This window comes from Panthera leo, chromosome A3 (assembly GCF_018350215.1).
Source record: "Panthera leo isolate Ple1 chromosome A3, P.leo_Ple1_pat1.1, whole genome shotgun sequence".
Taxonomy (NCBI): domain Eukaryota; kingdom Metazoa; phylum Chordata; class Mammalia; order Carnivora; family Felidae; genus Panthera; species Panthera leo.
The window spans coordinates 67,672,305-67,696,130 of NC_056681.1; the positions used below are offsets into that span (position 1 = coordinate 67,672,305).

The 23,826-nt window shown below is 37.1% G+C and overlaps 2 protein-coding genes across 2 annotated transcripts in view; one reads left to right on the forward strand and one right to left on the reverse strand.

Annotated features, from left to right (window-relative positions):
- The window catches only part of LHCGR (luteinizing hormone/choriogonadotropin receptor), a 119,164-nt gene that overhangs the window by 5,124 nt on the left and 90,214 nt on the right, over window positions 1-23,826 (reverse strand). The window lies entirely within an intron of this gene.
- The window catches only part of GTF2A1L (general transcription factor IIA subunit 1 like), a 42,604-nt gene continuing 27,501 nt past the window's right edge, over window positions 8,724-23,826 (forward strand). Inside the window, exons 1-5 of the mRNA XM_042932228.1 lie at window positions 8,724-8,832; window positions 11,152-11,253; window positions 11,653-11,776; window positions 19,823-19,878; window positions 22,139-22,223. Of these exons, the coding sequence (XP_042788162.1) occupies window positions 8,812-8,832; window positions 11,152-11,253; window positions 11,653-11,776; window positions 19,823-19,878; window positions 22,139-22,223 (388 nt within the window). The 5' untranslated portion in view covers window positions 8,724-8,811. The remainder of the gene's footprint in view (window positions 8,833-11,151; window positions 11,254-11,652; window positions 11,777-19,822; window positions 19,879-22,138; window positions 22,224-23,826) is intronic.

Consider the following 23,826-nt stretch of genomic DNA (forward strand, 5'->3'; position numbering starts at 1 on the left):
TTTTGATTGGGGTGACTCTGCCTACAGTAATTTCCCATTTTCTAGGAAGAAGCCCACAGACAGGGGTGGTGGTAGGCAATGGTTGTATCAATGTCAATGCTATGGTGCTGATCCCTTAGCAAGTGTTTATGATCTATATGTTGAATAAAAAATATCTAATGAATGAATGAATGAATGAAGATCAATGCACTACTTCTCCTATTGGTAATTTTATTTTGGTCCCTATTTTTTTCCCCACAAATAGGCTAGGAATTCCATTTTATGGCAGTTAACAATTTTTTTTAAGTTTATTTATTTATTTTGAGAGAGAGAGAATGAGCAGAGGAAGGGTAGAGAGAGAGGGAAAGAGAGAGAATACCAAGCAGGCTCCTCACTGCCAGCATGGAGCCCAATGCAGGGCTCAAACCCATGAACTGTGAGATCATGACCCGAGCCAAAACCAAGAGTTGGAGGCTTAACTGAATGAGCCACCCAAGCGCCCTCATTTTAGAGCAGTTTAACTAAAAATTCAAATCAGTAACATTCAATGAATGATTTCTGTAGTGGAGATACTATGGAGACATATAAAGATAATAATACACAGCCCCAGTCTTCAAGAAATTTAAAATCTATCACACATATAAATATACTTTTTCTTACTAAACATATATATCTTCAAGAGGATGAAAAAAAAAGTGTTTGCTTTAAAATTTGATTCCATCTTATTTTTAAAAGCTGCTGAAAATGAAGAAGGAAGCCTTCTTCATAGGCTTTTAGCACCTCCTATGGGCCAGGAGTCATGGTTTCTCATTGAATACCCAACACCCAATGGAGTGGTGTTTTTGGTTGTGAAATGAAAGTATCTGTCTTTTGTTAAACATATTTTGGAACCATTCTGTAGCTTCAGAAAGTTTTTTTCCTGCATTTGAAACAATACCAGTTGCTTAATTTCCTAGACCTGTCCACACAAGGATAAAACGCAGCTCCAAGTTGAAATGGAGAGTTACTACTGTTCAGTGGGCACGGAGTTTCAGTTTTGCAAAATGAAAAGACTTATAGAGATGGGTGGTGGTGATAGTTGCACAACAATGCAGATGTACTTAATGCCACTGAACTGTGCACTTAAAAATGGTTAAGATGGCAAATTTTGTCATGTTTATTTTACCGTAATTAAAAAAAAATTAGGTCCACCCTAACTCCCCTGAAACCTTGATACCTTTTGACAAATTTCTTGATGACTGTATCTCATAAAGTTCACCTGTTTTAAGTGAACAATTCAAAGATTTTTAGTACATCCACAGAATTGTACAACCATCACATCACTACAATCAATTTTAGAACATTCCCATCTCCGCCCAAAATTCCTGGAGCCCATTTTCAGTTGCTTCTCTTTTTCATTGCAGCCCCAGGCAACCACTAATCTAATTTCTGTCTTTATAGGTTTGCCTCTTCTGGACATTTAATATAAATAGAATTAAACAATAGAAGTTTTTTTGTCTCTGGCTTCCTTAAATTACTATAATCTTAAAAAAATTATTTTTTGAATGTTTATTCATTTTTGAGGGACAGAGACAGAACATAAGCAGGGGAGGGGCAGAGAGAGAGGGATACACAGAATCCAAAGGAAGCTTCAGGCTCTGAGCTGTCAGCATAGAGCCCCATGTAGGGCTTAAACCCATGAAGTGTGAGTTCATGACCTGAGCCGAAGTTGGATGCTCAACCAACTGAGCCACCTAGGTGCTCCACTGTAATGTTTTTGAAGCTCATTCATATTGTGTATCTGTGTTCATCCAGGTTCATGCATGTATCAGTACTTCATTCCTTTTTATTGTCTAATAGTATTCCATTGCATGGCTATACCACATTTTATTTGACAATTTATCATTTGATGGAAATTTGGGTTTTCCTCACTTTTTTGCTATTATCAACAGTGCTGCTATGAATATTCATGTACCAATCTTTGTGTGGACATGTTTTCATTTCTCTTGGGTATGAGTGGAATTGCTGGGTCATATGGGAAATTTATTTTTAATTTTTCAAGAAACTGCCAAACTGTTTTCCAAACTAGCTGCACTGTTTACACTTTCTTCACATTCTTGCCAACACAGGTTTGTGCCTATATTTTTCTGTTCGTTCCCTCTGTTCTTTATTTTTTTTTCTTTTTCCTGCTTTCCTGTTGGTTACTTGTACATTTTTTTTAGAATTCCATTTTGATTTATCTAGAGTATTTTTAATGTATTTCTCTTTGTAGCTTTTGCTAACATTCAAAAAGCCAAGAGAAGGAAAGTCTGTTACATTTACATATTTTGTATTTTTCATTCCCCTTCCTTCCTCCCTCCCTACCTCCCTCTTTCTCCCTTTCTTTCTTCTTTCTTCTTTCTTTCTTTCTTTCTTTCTTTCTTTCTTTCTTTCTTTCTTTCCTCCTTTTATCATTTCCTTTCTATTTCAAGAACTACCTTTAGCCATACTTTTAGGGTAGCTTTGCTGGTGATAGATAATCTTAGTTTTCTTTCATTTGAGAATATTTTGATTTTCCCTTTTTTCTTTGAAGGATATTTTCACTGCATTTGGGATAATGAGTTGACAGTTCTTTTCAGCCCACCTCCTCCTGGCCTTTATGGTTCCTGACAAGAAAGACACTTATATTTCCATTGTCTATTTTTCTCTTCATTGTTCAAATTGGGCTATTTCTATTGTTCTGTTTTCAAGTTCACGGATTCTTTGCTTTGTGCTCTCCATTCTGCTGCTGAGCCTTGTATAGTTTCCTAGGGCTGCTGTAAGAGACTACTATGCACTGAGTAACTTAAAATAACAAACTTATTATCTCGATTTGAAGTTGGGCTAGAAGTTTGAAATCGGGGTATTGACCCAGCCATACTCCCTCTGAAACCTGTAAGGGAGAATGTCTTCCTTGCTTTTTCTAGATTCTGGTGTTTGCTGGTATCTTTGGCATTCCTAGTTTGTAGATGCATCCCTCCAATTTCTGCCTCTTTGTCACATGACTGTCTTCTTTCTGTGTGTCTTTGTCCTTCTCTGAAAAAGACATCAGTCATATTGGGTTAGGGGCCCACCCTACTCCAGTATGACCTTATGTTAGCTAATTGTATCTGCAATGACTGTATTTCCAAATAAGGTCACAGTCTGAGGTACTGCAGGTTTGGACTTCACTCTACCTTTTTTGGGAGATATAATCCAACACATAGCAAGCCCATCCATAGAATTTTTACTTTGGTTATTCTATTTTTCAGTCATAAAACTTCCATTTGGTTCTTCTCTGTATCTTCTATTTCCTTGTAGAGACTTTTTTTTCATTTGTTTAAAGTGCTCATTTAATTGCTTGCTTGAATGCTCATCAAAGAAGTTTTAGTAAGACTGCTTTAAAATCCTTGTCAGATAATTCCCACATCTTAGTCAGCTCTGTGTTGGTATCTACTGATTGTCTTTTCTCTTTCAAGTTGAGATTTTCCTGGTTCTTGGACGATAGGTGATTTTCAGTTGCATGCTGGACATTTTGGTTATTATGAGACTAGATCTTATTTAAAACTGTTTTAGCAGGTCTTCTGTGACAGTGGGTCAGTGGGGGAAGGTGAGAATGCCATCTTGCTATTTCCAGGTGGAGGTGAAGGGCTGGTTCTCCTTTTAGCCTCTGTTGACACCCCAGGGGAGGGGGGAGCTTTCATTAGTATTGGGTAGGGGGGAAGTTCATGCTTCATAACAGGCTTCCACTGACATCACTCCGGCTGAGACAGGAAATGGTGCCTTGTTGCTCCTTCTCACATGACCTCTGCTACACTGCAAGGGACAGGTCTCACTATCACCAGCAGGAATTAAAATCTTGGCCTTCTCTGACAACCCCAGTGGGTGGTAGGGATGTTTCTCTACAGCTGGGTGAAGTGCAAATCCAGGCATCACGTGTGGTACCCAGTGACATCATGGGAATGGCTGCACCTTGTTATATGTGGACAAGAGTGGAAGTCTACTTTGCCTTCACTGACAGGTTTAGGATGTGGCCATTTTTTTTTTTTTCTAGTAGAGCAGTTGTTTAAGAGTTTTCTGTTTTGGGACACCTGGGTGGCTCAGTCGGTTAAGCATCTGACTCTTGACTTCAGCGTTGGCCTCCGAGCTGACAGCTCGGAGCCAGCTTGGGATCCTCTCTCTCTCCCTCTCTCTCTGCCCTACCCCACTTGTGTGCATGCTCTATCTCTCTGAAAATAAATAAATAAACTTAAAAAAAAAGAGTTTTCTGTCTTGCTGCCTCTTTCTTGGTTCTTTGGCTAGAAAGAGAGCCTTTTGTTCTTTTTTGTCTGTGACTGTTGGTGTTTCTGGGCTGCCAGCTTCATCAGCACCTGGTTCGGGATACATGAGACAAAAAGAAAAACCAGAGAATTCACTGCTGTGTCATTCTTTGGGTTGCAAATTCTCTAACTGGTCTGTGCTCTTCTCTCTACCTTTCATGATGTTCTTGTGTTTGTTTTATATCCATTACCTAGAGTTTTTAGCTATATTTAGTGGAAGGAATAGGAAGAAGTGTGTCTACTCCATATTTTCCCTGCCTCCCCTGATATTTGAAGCCCCTAAGATAACAATATAGAATACTCAAGATGCTGCTTCATAAAATGAGACAAATTAGATAAGAAGAAAAGTACAGTACTGTTGGAACAAAGCTAGTTTTATTGGTCTTTATCTCCCTCGTCTCTAAGTAGAAATGTAGTTTGGAAAATTAACTGAAGACAATGGACATTATCCTTGGTAATAATTCATGTTCATATATGATTATACACATTGTGATTCAAAGAACGAAAATGGAATCATTCGTTAGCTAGAAAGTCACTGAATTCTGATCAGCCCCTGATGAGAATGTTGAAAAAGTAGCCATGGGGAACATTGTGTTGGAAGTCATCCTCCATACTTTTGCTGAGTTAATTATAATCACTAATTTTCATACGTGCACCACGCATACATCTCTTTAATGTGAAAACATTTTGAGATAGGCAGTACTGTGATCATTAACAGCATTACACTGTGTGATAACGTCACCAGCTGGCCATAGCATTGTGACACAGTCATTTTAACTGAAATCCTTTTGAGGTGGGGAGAGGGAATTCATCATGGTGAAGCAATATCTGATGTTCAAATAATGTAAGTTGATTTTGGATTAGAAAATGGAAAATGTTACAGAAGTACAGAATATACATAAATCAGAACTACTTGTAACAATTTCAAAGTTACAAGGTGGGGCAGAGATTATCTGGATTTTCATTTCCTGGAAGATGTGAAGGATCAAACAGATAGAGAAGCGAAATACTGCTGGGTTTAGTGCAGTGGTTGCAAAATGTTCAGAAACTAATTATGAATAGTTGCTGCCTTAAGTCATGTGCTCAGAGACTAACTTGTATTTTTCATTACTGATTAAATATATAATTTAGAGCCTGTACAGTTACTGAAATGCTCTGCATTTGACTGTAAAATTTAATATGTAAAAGATAATGGGCTGTCTCTAAAATACATTTTTTAAAAAACATTCTCATTCAGAGAAAGGACTTCATAGATCTGGCCTTTTCTCACAATAAGCAAAGTGAAATTATTTCTTTACTTTTGTAATAGTAGCACCGAAACCTCTGGGCAAAAATAACTAGAGTATATGGAATACAAAGAAATTAATCCAATTATTAGATTTGCTTAAATGTTGCAAAACAGGCATCGATCACAAATGTAATATTATGTATTATAGTCTCTAAATAAAGCAGGAGAAAATGAAAACATGGTGTTCCAAATTGTGATGGGCAGCTAGGGAAGAGCTTCATGCTTTGCCACAGGTATAATTTCAAAGAACCGAATACTCAAAGAAGGACCAAACCTCAGCATTCCTTTTTTATTCTCATTTTAGGTTATTTACTAACATAAAAAATAGTCACTGAAACTTGCCTCACTGAAGTTTTGGGATCTTGAAATTTCAATTTTAGCATCAAAAGTGTTTTGTGTATGCAACACACTTCCCCAGTGGGTTTGAAAAATTGACAAAAGAAATATGATCATTACATGACTATAAGAGTTTGCTTGCTTGATGATAACCTGGGGTCAACACCACCAGATATCAGTCTATAAAGATTCCTTTACATACTTTTCAAATGCTCTTGTGATTGATGAGGGTATTAAAAAAACTTTTAAGTGCTGAGATTACAATGAGGTAGAACTAAGCCTTCACTAGTCACAATCCAATCAGACAATGGGCCCTGCATCTCATGCTGTGTAACAAATTATCCCCAGGGGAGCCTGGGTGGCTCAGTTGGTTGAACATCTGATTCTTGATTTCTGCTCAGGTTGTGATCGCAGGGTTGTGGGATCAACCCCTCTCTCCCACCCCACCCCCGATGGGCATGGAGCCTGCCTAAGATTCTCACTCTCCCTCTGCCCCTCTTCCCTGCTGTGTGCTCTCTCTTTCTCTAGAATTAAAAAAAAAATTATCCCCACATTTAACTGCTTAAAATGACGTGTGTTTATTATCTCACACAATTTCTCAGGACTAGGAATCACAAGATGCCTAGAGGGGGGTTCTGTTTCAAGATCTCTCAAAGGAATGCAGTCAAACTGTCACCTTGGACCACCTAAAGGGGGAAGGATCAATTTCCAAGCTTACTCATGTGATTGTCTACAGGCTTCTGATCTTTGTTAGCTATGGGCTGGACTCTCAGTTCTTTGCCACACAAACCTCTCCACAGGTTGAGTGTCCCCACAACATGATAACTACTGTCTCCCAAAGTGAATGATCTGAAGGAATCTCAAGGAAGGAAGCCACAGTCATTTTTAACTTAATCTCAGAAGTGATACAACATTATTTCTCCTTTATCCTATTTGCTACCCAGACAAACCATGGTACAGTGTCGGAGGGACAACACAAAGTTGTGAATGCCAGGAGGTGAGGATCATTGGGGCCATCATGAATGGTGGCTACCACAGATCCAGAGCAGATTTTACAACATGGATTCACCTAGAACATGGGTTAAAGTATACCTCCTCTAAAAGCTATTATTTATTATTGGGAACAAATTATATCTGAACTTACTAGTGATCATCCAGAAAGACCACAAGAGGCAAATGGAAAGTTGCTGACATTTCTCTGCCAAAGATACATAATGCCTCTCTGACCTGAGTCTATTAAGTATACTAAGCAATAACAATTCAACTCTTAGTGACACTTCTTTTGGGTATTAAGGTTCAAACTTAATTTCAGAAGTATGTATGATCTACAATATAGCCTTGAGAAGGGTAAAATATACAAGGAAGTAATATAAAACAATATGCTGTTAGGTGATTACCAATCATATGCATTTAAGAAGAAGGTTTTAAAACTTGGCTATGAAACGTTGGAAAACAAGAGATCTTTCAGCCTTCTTATTTCTCAGCTTGAATAATTTAATTGGATTTATCATATCAGTGGGAATCAATGACTGCTTTTAGCTTTTGTATTTTGGGTGACAGATAAATCATTTTGCATACTTCTGGTAGTAAATTGCCAGTTAGAGATACAATCATTAAAAATTACTCTTTAAAATTCTTGGCTTTTTGTAAAAGAAATTTCAGATAGTTTTTAATTTCAGAAAGCCTTCTAAAGGGCTCCATATAAATCAGCTGCTTGAAGCTCACAACTTGTAAGGTACCTGGCCCAGGCAAAGTGAATACAGAGTGTAGGGCATAAATAGCTCTACTGAACTTATACAAATAAATAAACAGCCAATTTAAAACCTGATATGATTTTTAATAATTAAATAACTTAGCCATCTGGTTAAGTCAGGACCTATCTGCAGAGTAAAAAGGCTATTTAAAAGGCAGAGTAGTGGCAATAGATGACTTTCTCTCTTTCTTAAGACTCCACGTTATCTATGCTTAGATGTATCCTCAGCCCTAGTCAAGGTATGCTCCTAGATGCTCTGCCTTTCAGGGGAGGGAGGGAATTATTGCAGGTCAAGAGATGGTGATTTCTACCTGAGAAGGAAAAGAGCCTGGGTAGTAGTGGGGTGCTGACTTTAACACTCCTTCTCTACCTAAGCTGCATGGTGGAATCAGAGTCTCTGGGGTGAGACTCAGGTGCCAAATGGTTATTAAACTCTCCAGGTGATTTCAACGTGCAGCCAAAGCTGAGAATCTTTGTCTTGGGACAGTGAATCTCATTTCAGCACCCATCAGAATCGTCTGGAGAGCCTGTTAAAGTTACAGAATGCTGGGCCCCATCCTTAGAGTTTCTGATTCACTAGGTCTAGGGTGGGACCCAATAATTTGCATTTTTAACAGGTTCCCAGATGATGCTAATGTTGCTCTTCTACACTTTGACTATCAATTTTAGAATTATTTAGCTCTTTTATACTTTTACTGGAGTTCAGCTGTGAGCGGGGCGTAGAAGGAAGGGTGAGAATTGGTAAAAGGTGAGGGCAGATGCCACTAGTCTCCCCACTTTCCTAGCCCACCCCCCTTCCAAGCTGAAGGTGAACTGGAATCTACCACTGCATCGTGTCTCCCCTATTTTCTTAGCCTTTATTTACAGACTGAGAAAATAAAGTTTCTTCAGGGGTCAGCTGAATGGCCGAAAGCTGGTTAGATCACACTTAATCGGACCATTTTAGCTGGCTTCTTGGCTCATTCAAGCCTGCCAACCTCTTCCCCTCAATTCGGTGTACCCTGCTCAACCCACATTCTCTCCTCCCCTGCCCCGCCCCCAGCGTCCCTGCGTAGCAACGTGCAAGCCGCCGGCCACCGTTCAAAGCGTGCGGGGAGTGGGCCTCGGCAGAGCACCGCGTGCTGTGCAGGCGCGAGGGGGGAGGCACCGGAACCGCTATCATGGCCAGCGTCAACCCCGTGGTAAGGAGGACCAGCCTGGCCCCTTGGCCTGTGCTCTGTGTAGAGGGAGGGCCGGGCCAGGGATCACGGTGGCCCTGCTCTACACACTCTTTTTTGCCTCCTGGCCCTTCACAGATTTTCAGAAACCCTTTCCCTTAGCGGCCCGGCTGTGAGGGTCAGTGTTGGAGGAGGTCGATGAGGATCAGTAACTCAGCCGAAGTTGGGACTGGCCCCCGCAAGAGGAACCGGGGCCTCTCCTCCCTCTTCACCCACACTGAGGCTATCTGGAAGAAGTGGTTAGACCTGGAACTCAGATTAACCCTCTTAGTTTCCTCTGTGTTTAGAAAATTCCCAAGTTCAGTTGTGCTCTAACTGCAGTTCTTAATTTTGGTATGGCCATTGTTGACTCTAAGCTATATTATTTATCTGAAATAACAAGTAATGTGATCTAACGTGTTACTGCATATTTTTCGAGTTCTTGCCTACACCCCCCCCCCCCCCCCCCCCCCCCGCCTTTTCCCCATCCTTCATCTTAATACTTAAGTATACAATTGGTATTAAACACCAACATTGTTCTCCTACCCTTAAGAGGTACGTAAACCTCTCAATGAGAATTGACAGGCTAAATGGCACTTGTGAAACGCTCTGTCACTTTAAAAAACCTGAATTGCAAAAAAACAAGGATTCACCTTTATTTTCAGTTCACCTGAACAACTTCACATTTGGTGAAAGGCAGTGTGCTTGTCCAGCTCTGTTGCTGTTATTTTATGGGTTTCATGTATACATATGCAGCATAAAAAGGTCCATTTTTAGAGCCATGTTATTATTTCAATGTGTGTCTATTTTTTTATGTTAATTATTTTAAGATATGTCAGGCTTGAATATAAGCTTACCATGTATACCATTTTATCTGATGATGAACCCCAAGGAAGGTGTGAGTGTTTTCTTTTAAATTGACAAGAGGTTAAGATGAATTTCCTGGACTATGCATAGTTTTAATAAAGGTAGCAGGGAAAGAGTATAAAGTCTAACTGTAGTTCCAGAAGAGAAAGTATGTTCAATACCTATTTTGCTTTTGAAAAATTGTGTTCTAATGGGTTATTTTTGATGCCCTCTTATACTCTGAGGGTGGATCTTAAAAGAAATTTTTAGCCCCCAAGAGTTTTTTTTCTTGCTTTAAATGTGATCACACTAGCTGGAACTAACATTGAAGCATCAATTTAGTATGCCTTTATCAGGGTAAACTGTTTTAAAAGAAGCAACTAATCTAGGGCACTTAATCTTAATGGATATGCCTGTGAATAACGTATTATTTAAATGTTACTGATTGGCCTATTCATAAGCTTATCCTGGATGTTTAAAAGGATTAAAGACCTAGCTACTCTTGGTGTGAGTAGGAGTATTTAGAGTATTCACTGGGTAGTATGAAAGAGCAGTCCTAGAATGTCAGAGTTTTTATCACCACAGTCTTGTGGAAGGCTATAATTCATTCATGTCCTCCTTAGTTTCTGTTATGACTCCATTTTGGTGCAGTTGCACTTTTCCTTGGCAGTGGTTCAGAATATTTTTTTGGACTACATATATTTTGGAAGTGGGATAGGCTTTGGTTACTCTATTGTAAGTGCTCATTTCAATCTTTTATTTTTGTTATTTTAGTTTTTTTTAATGTTTATTTTTGAGAGAGAGACAGAGAGCGAGTGGGGGAGGGCAGAGAGCGAGAGAGAGGGACACAGATTTCGAAGCAGGCTCTAGGCTCTGAGTGGTCAGCACAGAGCCGGATGTGGGGCTCGAACCCACAAACCGTGAGATCATGACCTGAACCGTGAGATCATGATCTGAGCCGAAGTTGAACGCTTAACTGACTGAGCCTCCCAGGTGCCCCAAGTGCTCATTTCAATCTTATGACTTGCAGTTTACGTTTGTGGAAGTAATCCAGTGAACTTTAAAAAAAGCTACTTTGGCCTCTGAGAAAAAAGTAAATTGAAGACAGAAGGTTGATTTCCATCTGCTTTAAATTAACTTCCCTTTTTAAAAGGCGGAGTGGGGGTTAAATTCTGACAGGAAAATCAAGTAACCCAACTGTAACCTAACATCCTGATAAGATTATTATCTCATATTTGATGGTAGTCCTGTAAGTCAGCCTCGTAGATAGAATGAGGCTATGGGTCAGAAGCTGACAATTCATGGACAGCTGAGGCTATATTGGGAGTAGATTGCACCAGTAAATATCCTTATGGTGGGTTTTCTTTAAACCATAAGAAAATATACACTGCATGTCTTTTTAAGGCTGAATACATTCAAGCTTGGGAGTTTAAAACTTTAACAATTGCTTTTATTTAGCCTAAACTCTATAGATCTGTAATTGAAGATGTAATTGAAGGAGTGCGGGATCTATTTGCTGAAGAAGGTATAGAGGAGCAAGTTTTAAAAGTCTTGAAGCAGGTTTGTAGACAATACAAGTTTCCTTTTTTGTTGTTTTTTCATCTTAAGAAACTGATAAATTATAATTTTAACCCCTTAATTGTTTAACCCCTTAATTGCCATCAGCTGACCCTTTGTGTTTTTAAATGATTATTTTTAAGAGAGTACAAGAAAGGGAGAGGCAAAGAGAAGGGGGACAGAGGATCTGAAGTGGGCTCTGTGCTGACAGCAGCCAGCCCGATGTAGGGCTTGAACTCACAGACTGTGAGATCATGACCTGAGCTGAAGTCGGAGCCACCCAGGCGCCCTTGAGCTAACAATTTTTTTTTTTTGAGCTAACAATTTTTTAAAAACTTAAAAAGAAAAAAATATCTTAATGTTTTATTTATTTTTAAAAAGCAAACATTTTTGTCTCTGCAGCTCTGGGAAACAAAGGTTTTGCAGTCTAAAGCAACAGAAGACTTCTTCAGAAATAGTACACATTCACCTGTGTTCACCCTTCAGTTGCCAAACAGCTTGCACCAAACATTACAGTCATCAACAGGTTGGATACAGCTAGTAAATTAGTACTGTTTGGATTTTTCAGAACAAATTCTCATTTGGTGGTGGTTTTGAATTAGGGTAATTTTCTTAATGTGAGAGGGCTTGGACCTCAAAATCATTACTATTAAATAAACAATAAATCGTCACTGCATGTAATTATTGGTAACAAAAATTAGGTTATTCAAACTAGTTTTTTTTTTTTTTTTTAATATTAAAGTCTGCAGAGGTGACCAAGTGTTACTTTGGAGGAACAAGTTACATAGTTGATGGGCTATTGTGAGTATCCATTGGTTATTTCAGAGAATTTGATTGGGTTGAGTCATGGAACAACCCAGCCACCATTGCTGAAAAAGCAGAGGGAAAGATGGGTTGTTCCATGGTTGTGAATTCTTTCTTTCTTGCTTGTATAAATTATAAATCTGCTATTGTTTTGGAAGCAAAATGAAGAGTTAAGAAGAATATGGAGGTTATTCAGACTACCTCACTGTTTTGGATATTATATAATGGCTAGAAATGCACCTTGCGCACTTTGTCTTTATTCTTGGACTTCATCTAAACCTCTGCTTTTAAGGGAAATAATTTTCCATATTATATATATCCATTTAAACTGGAAAAAAGTAGCTAAGAAAAGATAAACAATGCTGTGATATCTTTCTATCCTTTATTCTTTTCTGATTCTTACAATTTTTATGCTATCCTAATGTGTGTATATGTATATGTCTGCATGCAGACACACACAGACATGGGTTTTACTGTGTTTAGCTGAAATTAAATAGATCAGTGTCTGCAAGAAGCAAGGGTAGATTTTGGATTAGATTGTCAGTAATAACTAGGTTGTTCATTGCATCCTTGGGAAAATTCCAAAGAAAATCAAATGGACCAAGGTGAAGAGAAAATAGTAGGGAGGCTAGTACCTTCTTTATGACAAAACAAGATAATTTAAGTGTGGCAGCAATTATAACTTAATAAGTAAGTTAATAATATTGAATTACCAAACATAGATTTTATCTAATGCTATGCTTATAAAGTATAACTTTGCTTTATAAGAATTAACCATGGCAGTTTTAATTACCAAGTTGAAGCATTGAAACATTTTACATCAGTTACTAGGTTTTGGTTATGCTTCTGTTTTTAACTTAACTATTTTATTAGGTCATCCCTTTTATTTCTCTATTGAAATAACATTCTTTATTCTTTACTGAAGAACTTTAAACATTTTTTTACCCAGGAGCGACTTGGAGAGTGGCCAGCCTGGAGGAGTAAAAGACTTGACTGTCTTTTATCAAAAGCAGTTAACACTTTACAGGTTCTTTGCCATTCAAAATTGCAATACTTGATTTTGCCGCAAGATGGTAATATTACCAGTGATTTAAATCACAAAATAGTCTTGCAACTAATATGTCTATCTGGCTTTCACTCAGCACTTGATTCTTATTCTGTCTTGAAAGTTAGAATAATAGAAATAATTACATTTAAACAAGACAGTTTTTATTCTCTTCTACATCATTTTGTAATGAAAAGGTTTAGGAGGAAGTACATGTATCCTTTAAAAATGCATTACAGGCCTTGTTTTTATCTCCCTTCATTTCTAGGTTTCCTACAATAAAATTCTTGAAGTAAATAGCCTTGTAAAATTGAAGTACTTCTTAATTAGACCTTCTCATTGTGTGCTTTTAAAGGCCCGATTAAAATAACCTAAACTTACTTCTGCAACCTTTTTATCTCTTGATAACAAGTTCAAATTAAATCTACAATGGAGTAAGTCATTTGCCTTTGTTCCATCTTTAGAGCTTTTTGCCCTGTCATATTTTCTTTGACTGTATTATCCATTTGCTTAATAATTTACTGTATCTTCAATTGTCAACCTTTTTTTGGGTCTCAGGACCCCTTTGTACTTTTAAAATTGAGGGCCTCAAAGAACTTTTTTTTTTTTTTTTAACGGACGTTGTAAACATATGTTTACCATATTAGAAATTAAAGCTGAGAAATTTAGGGGCACCTGAGTGGCTCACTTGGTTGTGTGTGACTCTTGATATCAGCTCAGGTCTTGATCTCAGGGTCGTAAGTTCAGTATGGAGCCTACTTAAAAAAATAAAGCTGAGAAATTTTTAAAAATGTTGGTTTATAATAAAAAAATTGATCATATGTTAACATAACATATATTTGTTAGCAGTAAGCATTTTCCAGAATAAAAAATGTTTAATGACAGGAGTGGTGTTACTTTACTTTTCTGCAAATGTCTTTAATATCTCATATCTATATCTGAAATCAATCTGTTGTGATATGTGGTTTTGGCTAAAGTATATGAAGAAAACCTAGCTTCCCACAGATGTATAATTGGAAAAAGAGGAGTATTTTAATAGCATTTTCAGATAACTGGATAGTACACTAAAACTGCACAAGTGGTAGTTTCTGAGAGCTTAGCTGCAGGGTGGAATCTGAAACTTTACCAAAAGACTTTTTTGTAATGTTAAAGTTCACTGGTGTGTCTTACACTTTGAATGGCTCTTGAACCTATGTGTAATTTTGTAACATACATTGGTTATTTGGAAAAAATTGGTTCACTGAGTTACACATTTGAAATACTGTTCCTTATGCAAGATAAAAAAATCATATTAATATCTCCACATTTCATCAGAAAAGTGTTTAAATATTGGGAAGCTATCAAGCTCACTGTGGTGGCTGTAAGGTTTTCAGAATTGAGATTTGGGGATGAAACTTTGAATTTTATCATTGCCAAACAAATACTGTCCGTTTCGTCAAGGTGATGGACACAGTTAGTTCATTTTCAAAAAATGTCTGCCAGATATCCATGTCTGAATAACTGTAGTTTGTGTCAGTTATTCTTTCAAGCAAAACAGTGTTTAACACAAAGAGGCTAGATTACAGCTCCCAGCTTAAATAAAAGCACCAGTGCTTTTCCGTGTACTTCCGTGTACTGGTGGATGCTGCAGAAATGCTTTATGTGTTCTTCCCCTTTCATCCCACAGAATATTAAAGGGATGTATACTTGGGTGTTGAAATTTCATAAAAATAATTGCTTATGGTTGCATTAAGGAACTTCTTTAGTTGAACAGTTTTATTGTTATTATTTTTGTCTTTTTTACTGTGAGTGAATGGCAGTGGAGAATAAATACAGTGGCACAGGTCGGGTTTGGTGCTGCTGCCTTAATTCATGCTAATGTGCCTTCACTTTTACTCATCAGTGCTTTGCTCTGTAAGTGCAAGTGGCAACAAAAAACTAAATTTAGTGAGAAACGAATAAAAATGAAATTTTTATTGTTTTGGTATTATACAAATAATTTTGACTTTGTGGACACCGTAAAAGGGTCTCATGGACCCCCAAGGGTTTGCAGAGTCTAATTTGTCAACTGCTGTTCTATTTTTAGGGTGATTATATATAGTTTAAAATCCACTTTTTAAAAAAGACATAATTTTTTTCAGAACTTTACATTGGCGACAAATTTAGGAGAAGGGATAGAGATTTCTCCTACACCTTTTAGCCCCATTCATGCATAGTCTCTTCAGTTATCAACATTCCCCCACCAGAGTGGCACATTTGTTACAATTGATGAACCCACACTAACACATCATAAACACCTAGAGTCCATAGTTTATATTATCACTCTTGGTTTTTCATGTCTTATGTGTTTATGCAAATTTATGACCTGTATCCATCATTATAATATCACAGAGTATTTTCATTTTCCGGGAAATCTGTGCTCCCCCTGTTGATCCTTTCCTGCCACACCGGCTCAGGGCAACTATTGATATTTTTACTATTTTCATAGTTTTGCCTTTTTCAGAATGTCCTATTGTTGGAATCATGTAGTATGTAGCCTTTCCAGATTGGCTTATTTCACTTAGTAATATGACTTTAGGATTCCCTCGCGTCTTTTCAAGCTTGATAGCTCATTTCTTTTCAGCATCGGATAATATTCCATTGTCTGGATATGTCACTGTTTAATTGTTCACCTACTGAAGCACATCTTGGTTGTTTGCTGCCAAGTTTTGGCAGTTTGGAATAAAGCTGCTGTAAGCATCTGTGTGGAGGTTTCTGTGTGGATGTAAGTTTTCAGCTCCCCAAGAGAGTGATTGCTAGGTTGTATGCTTAGTTTTAAAAGCAACCACCAAATTGTCTTCCAAAGTGACTGTACCATTTTACATTCCCACCAGCAATAGTGAGAGTTCTTATTGATCTAGATTCTTGCCAATGCCTGGTGTTATCAATGTTCTTGACTTTGTCCATGCTAATAGGGAGATAGTGGTATCTCATTGTTTTAGTTTGCATTTCCTTGATGACATATGATATGGAACACCTTCTTATTTGCCATTTGTATATTCTTTGGTGAAGTATCTGTTTAGGTCTTTGGCCCATTTTTTAATTTGGTTGTTGTAGTTGAGTTTTAAGAGTTCTTTGTGTATTTTGGATAACAGCCCATTATCAGGTAAGTGTTTGGCATTTTTTCCAACCTTTGGCTTTTCAGATTATCCTGACGTTGTCTTTTGCAAAGGAGTTTAAAAAACTTTTTTAAGTGTATTTATTTATTTTGAGAGAGAGAGAGAATATGAATCCCAAGCAGACTCCACACTGTCAGCATGGAGCCCAGCACTGGGCTCCCAACTCACGAACTGTGAGATCATGACCTGAGCTGAAAGCAATCAAGAGTTGGCCGCTTGACTGACTGAGCCACCCAGGCGTCCCAGAGTTTTAAATTTTAATGAAGCCCTGCTTATCAGTTATTTCTTTCATGGATTGTGCCTTCATTGTTGCATCTAAAAAGTCTTTGCCATGTGGTCATCTAAATTTTCTTCCATCTTGTAGGAATTTTGTAGTTTTGCATTTTACATTTATGTCTGATCTATTTTCAGTTAATTTTTGTGAAGGGTGTAAAGTCTGTGTCTAGTTTCAATTTTTTGCATTGGATAGCCACTTGTTACAGCACCATTTGTTGAAGAGATTATCTTTTTGCCACTGTATTGCCTTGGCTCCTTTGTTAAAGACCAGTTGACCATATTTAGGTGGATCAGTTTCTTGGCTCTCTGTTCTGTTCCATTGATCTATTTGTTCTTTATCCAGTGCCAACACTGTCTTGATTGTTGCAGCTCTCTAGTAAGTCATGAGGTGGGGTATTATCAGTCCTCCAACTTTGTTTTCCTCTTTGAATATCATATTGGCTATTCTGAGTCTTTGCCTGTAATCCATTTTTGAGAGAGAAATGGGATTCCATTAATAATAACCTCAGAATAATAGGTATGTACTAGGACTATCCTGGGTAAACTGGGACATGGAGTCACTTGGTCTATGCCCTATTTCTAGGGCAGTTCAAATCAGTTTGTGCTATTTGGTATTCATGTTACACAGTCTTTTTGCTGAAACTCGTTAGTCATTTGGGGGAGCAAGAAAAGGAAAAATGGGAATTTTGAGAAGTTTGTCATGGCTTTCATCTTTGAGCATCAAAACTCCCAGACTTCAGGTACAAACTATATTTCCAGTTGTTCCTGAACTTAAATCTGGTGAAAATTTCAGCAGTGCTGTTGGTTCTTGATGTGATTTGAGTTAGAATATTCAGTTTGGTTATCAGGAGACATGCATATGGTAATGAGTAGTGACAAAGAAGAAGATAGACCAGTCTTTGCACTTTCTGAGTCATATGACTTGGATATTAAGATTAGGAATGGTTCAAAGCAGGACCAAGAAGTATGAAATTACTAACTGCCTTAAAGTATCAAAAACTTCTTACTGTATAGGAAAAAATACACTAGTAATGTTATTATGTAATATTATCTTTTTACAGAATTTCTTAAATTACATTTGTGGGATTGAATTATTTCTATGTTGTAAAGCCTGTTGTTTGGGAAATCTAATATCTCTAGAATATATACATGAAGACCAAAATTCTGACATTTAGTTTTAATTAAGAACACATATTCACTTAAAACTTAATTGGTTATTGAAAACATCTTGAGTATTTTAAAAAGTATGTTTCAGGCACATATAATAGTATATATAATTTGTGCAAGTATGTAAATGGTGCCTTTAGTATCAAAATTAAGTAGGAGCTGTATGAAACTTCTCTATAAAACTGTTCAATGCTTTTATTCTGAAAGCTATAAAGAAACTCTTAAAACTCTCTTTTGGCTCTGTTTGATTTATGTAAGTATAGAAAAGTATCCTTTAGGATTTATTGCAAGGTATTTAAAAGAGGGGGATTGTTGCTATTTTTCCTCAAGAAATTCATTTAATTGCTTCAGACAGTGTATTAACAGATTTTTGTTTCCTCTCAGGCTGTGGCTTCAGCTGTACCAGCTTAAGCTTCGCTTACTTCAGCTAATTAAGACTAATACCATTGTGTTCCTGCCCCACCACTTCTTTCTAATTTAGCCTTTCTAAAAGAATGCCTGTTAATAAGCAAAGCCATAGATGAACGGAGGATAAAAATAATTTTCTACTTCATTAATCATCAATCTCTGTAGCTTCACTTCTGTTGTCTCAATGTGGGAAGGATGGTTAGTTTAAAAAATATTTGCTCTTCTGAACTCCTTTGTTTATTATGGAGCCGTTCTAGTGTCAGAAGCAGATCTTTGGGACAATTTAATGTGGTGTGTGAAAAAAGAACCTAATAAACATTACATTTAATACATATGTGCTGCATAAACATGCTAAGGTGTTGTTATTTTTATTAAAGAAAAGGCAGAGTGATATTCTAAGAGTCACGTTCAGCTAAAATGAGCCTTGAGGCAAAGTTTAAGGTTACTTTGGTCAATCGAGGTCTTTCTGTTGGAGTTACTATTTGTTCTTTACACTTACTTTTTTAATGCTTACATTCACAATCATTAGGCCAGCCTTTTAGCTGGATTATAAATAAAGGGATAGCCAAGAAAATTGGTAGATAATAAAGAAAAGATATATGAGATGGCAACTTTAATGCAGGTTAGGTTGGTGTTCTCCTAAGAATTTGTCCTCTTGTAATTTTCTTAGTAGCCATACTTCATGCAAAATTCATGCAAAGACTTCTAGAAACATGTTCTTAATCATTTTTCTTAAAACTGTGTAGCTGTGCTGGCTTTATTTGGCCAAAGAATTGTAAGTCGCTTTTGATGAAATAAATGAATTGGAAATCCTTTTTTTTTTTTATGTTTGTTTATTTTTTTTATTATTTATTTTTTTTTAATGTTTATTTATTTTGAGACACAGAGAGACAGAGCATGAACGGGGGAGGGTCAGAGAGAGAAGGAGACACAGAATCTGAAGCAGGCTCCAGGCTCTGAGCTGTCAGCACAGAGCCCGAGGAGGGGCTCGAACTCACAGACCGTGAGATCATGACCTGAGCCGAAGTCGGATGCTTAACCGACTGAGCCACCCAGGCGCCCCTGTTTATTTATTTTGAGAGAAAGAGTGAGCGAGTAAGCATGAGTGCATACATGAGTGGGGGAGGGGCAGAGAGAGAGGGAGAGAGAAAGAATCCTCAGCAGGCCCCACACTGTCAGCATAGAGCCCATCACAGGGCTCCATCTCATGAACCATGAGATCATGACCTGAGCTGAAATCGAGAGTCAGCTGCTTAACTGACTGAGCCACTTAGGCACCTCTGGAAATTCTTTTGAATGTGTAAAATTTGTAATGGTTTATGTTGGGGTACACAATTTTGCTCAATAGTGTAGTCTTTGGAAATGTGCTACTTGAATGAATAGTACTTTTCCTTCCCAATGAAAAGTTATAGAGATTTAGAGTTATACTGACTTAATAAAAACAACCTAAGTATTTTCTTATGGGGTTCTATACTACGGTATACTTGATTACAATGAGATATTTTCTTTTGGTACTTAAAATAGGTTAGTTATAAAGTCTTTATCTGAAGCTGTTGGAGAAAAATATAATTAAATTAAATATAATTCTTTTACCTCCCTTGGAATTAGGAAGTTTGGATTCACCATGGTCAAACATGTTAGTGATGGAAAACGTTTTTAAAAATAAGCTAGACTTAGCAATTTTATTAAATTGGTAAATTGTAATGGATGTATAATTATTTTTTTTTCTATGCAGCATCATTAGTTATTCCTGCTGGTAGACCTCTTGCCAGTTTTACTACAGCAGAACTGGTATGTAGCTTATTAAGGATATATTTTTAAATGTATGCTTCATTTTTAGCAAATGGTAGCAGAATGCTGGGCATGGATATAATTCATATTCCCTCAGGTGAATGGGAAAGGGTGTAGTAAGGGATGGGGAGACAGGACTTCTGTAACATGGATGTTGCAAAAACTCTGTAGTTCCAGAATTGACGTTTTCTTTATCAACTCTTCCTGTCTTCCAGAGTAGTTGTTAGCATCTGCCAAGGTTAGGAAATTTCTGAAGTTAAATTCTATGGAGTTTTAACACACCATTAATGTTCTATACCAGGTAGATCCTAAATGGATGATCTTGATGTTTTATTTTCTGATTTTTTTTTTTTTTTTTTACCCAAGTTGAGCCACATAATGATTCTTTTTATTTGAGTGGAATATTTTGGTCATTTTTTACCTTTCTGTTGTAGAGGTTTAGAGTATAGGATCCCCCCCTCCCCCACGATTTGGGGCAGAAAATTAAATTACAACTTGTATCTAGAAAATTGAGTAGTTTTCAGGTGGAGAAAAATAGCACTTTTTCTCTTCCATGGTTCTGATGGTATATAATCTACTGTTTTTCATTTTCTTTCAGCCCACTTTCTGAGGGAAAAGGTTTGGTGGGCCATCAATTTCCATTTCTTCGTTAAAAACAAAGCCATAGCCCTTACTAGGATTTTTGGGAAGAATGGTGCTGCTTTTGATAAGAGACCAATGAAAAATGTCTCTGCCTTTGAAATTTTTGGAACTACTTTTTCTCCTGTTTAAAGAAACAATATACTGTAAACAGTAAAAACAAATTTATAAAGTAAAAAGTAAAAGAGCCCTGCAGTATTGTACCCCAAAGACAACTGTTTTAACTGTTTAATGTATATCCATCTAGCTACTCAATTTTCTACATACAGGTTGTAATTTAATTTTCTGCCCCAAATCTTATACTCTAAACCTCTACAACAGAAAGGTACAAAATGGCCAAAATATTCCACTCAAATAAAAAGAATTATTATGTGGCTCAACTTGGGTAAAAAAAAAAAAAAATCAGAAAATAAAACATCAAGATCATCCATTTAGGATCTACCTGGTATAGAACATCTAACCTTCTTTGATGAAAGTTAAATTAATTTTCAGGGTAAAAGTAGGCTTAATCTCTGTACTGTTTCTGTAATTTAAAAAAAAAATGTTTATATTCAAGAAGAGAGAGCGAGAGAGCATGAGCAGGGGAGGGGCAGAGAAATAGGGACAGAATCTGAAGCAGACTCCAAGCTGCAAGCTGTCAACACAGAGCCTGATGCAGGGCTTGAACCCACTAGCAGTGAAATCATGACCTGATCCTAAGTCAGAGGCTCAACCCACTGAGCCACCCAGGTGCCCCTGTAATTTTTTTTTTTTTTTCTTAGTAATATAGATGGATCTTTATTCACTGCCAGTTAAATATTGATTAACCATAGTGGATATATCACAGTTTCATTAAGCTTTTGTTAATGGACATTTAAATTATTTCATTTTTTTCTAGTATAACATTCCATTGATTATGCTTGTAGATCTGTTTTTGTGAATTTGCATGACAATCAGGTAATCAGGGTATATTCCTAGAAGTGGAATTTTTGGGTCAAAGATTATGCGTGTTTTAATTTTGTTATGTATTGCAAAATTGCCCTCCAAAAGGATGGCACACACATACTCATGTAAGCAGTGGTCTGAGAAAAGTGCTTTTTATCACATACTTACCAACATTGAATGTTGTACATCAGTCTTTTTAAATATTTGCATGTCTGGTAGGCAAAAACTTTTTTGTCTTTTGATTTAGTATTAAAAAAATGGAAAACCGAGGTTTAATTATTCTAAAATAAAAATTCTACACTATTGTGTTATCTAATTTAAAATATCATTAGTGATCAATTTACTGACCAGAGGAGTCTGTGAACAGCTGTGGTTCTTGCACCTGACATTTTGATAATCACTGACTCAGGGAAAGCTGTGTAGTGGGCAAGTTGTATGAGTCCGTGTCGATGCTGTTTACTAAGACTTACTGACTTCATTGCTAATAGCTGTAGAACAGAATTCCTTTTATCCTTGCTGAGATAATCTAAATCAAATATTGAAAAGCTGTTTTATTCAAAGAACTCAGCACTAATGTTAAGTGTGGTCCAACCATTGTCCTTTTATCCTGAATCAGATTATTTTTTACCCTCATGATATCGGGAAAAGTAGAAGTAAAGCCCTTTTCTAACTTTCTAATTAAATTTCTCATATCTAGGGCGCCTCAAACTCTAGTGCAGGCTTCACTCTTCCTGGTTATCCTATTCATGTACCAGCAGGTGTGACACTACAGACTGCATCTGGTAAGAGTATAGCCCCGAATAATTTATTTTAGCACTGGTACTGACTACTGGATGTTAATTTTCATGATTTTTAATAAACTGTATGCTGGAAGTTAATGAAATTATAGGAAGTTTTAATACAACTTATTTTAAGAGGAATACTAAATGGTGGTTATTGCTGTTCTGGAGGCATTCTCCCATAAAAGACACTGTACTAGGCCTGTCCTCTTACTTATTCCCAGTTATCTTCCCTAATGTTGTATAAGATGATTTATATGTATTTCTCTAATTCAAATCAATTATCTAAATTTTGACATGGGGCCCCTGGGTGGCTCAGTCAGTTAAGTGACTTTGGCTCAGGTCATGATCTCACAGTTTGTGGGTTTGAGCCTCGCATTGCGCTCTGTGCTGACAGTTCAGAACCTGGAGTCTGCTTTGGATCCTGTGTCTCCCCCTCTCTCTGTCCCTTCTCTGCTCACGCTCTCTCTTTCTCAAAAATAAATATTAAAAAAAATTTTGACAAATACAAAATAACATTCTGTGTCTCTGTTAGCTCTAATCAGGAAAAACTAAACATTACCTTGATCAACTTTTGCCTCCTTTCTTACTGGAGATTGTATAGTATAATAGAAAGAATATACAAGAAGTTCAGAGATGAACCATCCTTTGCTTTTCAGAATACTGTTTTTTTTTTTCTTTAAAGTTTATTTATTTTGAGAGAGAGAGAGCTCACACATGCGGGGGAGGGCAGAGAGAGAGGGAGGGGCAGAGATAGAGGGAGAGAGAGAGAATCCCAAGCCCAACAAGGGACTCTAACTCATGAGCTGTGAGATTATGACCTGAAGTGAAATCAAGAGTTGGCCACTTAACTGAGCCACCCAGGTACCCCAGAGTACCATTTCTTGATTTGAAAGAGAATCATACCTATTATTGAGGTTGTCACAAAGTTTAAAGCACCTGACTGAGTGCTTAAAAAAATATTTTTTTCCTTCTCCTTTTAAGTGTTATTTTACTTTATTAATTTTCTTTTAATGTTTGTTCATTTTTTGAGAGAGAGAGAGAGAGAGAGAGAGAGAGACAGACAGACAGACAGAGGCAGAACACAAGGCAGGGAGGAGCAGAAAGAGAGGAGGACACAAAATCTGAAGCAGGCTCCAGGTTCTGAGCTGTCAGTACAGAGCCTGATGCAGGTCTTGAACTCACAAACCATGAGATTGTGTCCTGAGCTGAAGTCAGATGCTTAACCCAGACACCCCTTTTTTAGTGTTATTTTAAAGAGGAAAAAAAGGTCAAAATGTGGGGGGCAGGGGGGAGTTTGAAATTATTAAACTCCTTTTGGATAGCCTTGTCTTAGAGTCATTACATGGTATATCTTAAATATCTGAAATAGATTCTCCATGATTATGTTTGTTTAAATCCCAATTTGGGTTGGTAACATTGTAATTTATCAAACAATGCAATACTTCTGTGGAGTAAATACTGGTGGCCTGTATGTATCGCAAAATGTGCCATATGAGCAATAGTGAGAAAAGACTAGAGTTAAAGTGAGACCTCTTTAATTTTTAACGGTAGAGTAATGGATATTTATTGTAGAAAATACAGGAAATCTGAAGAATAAAATAAA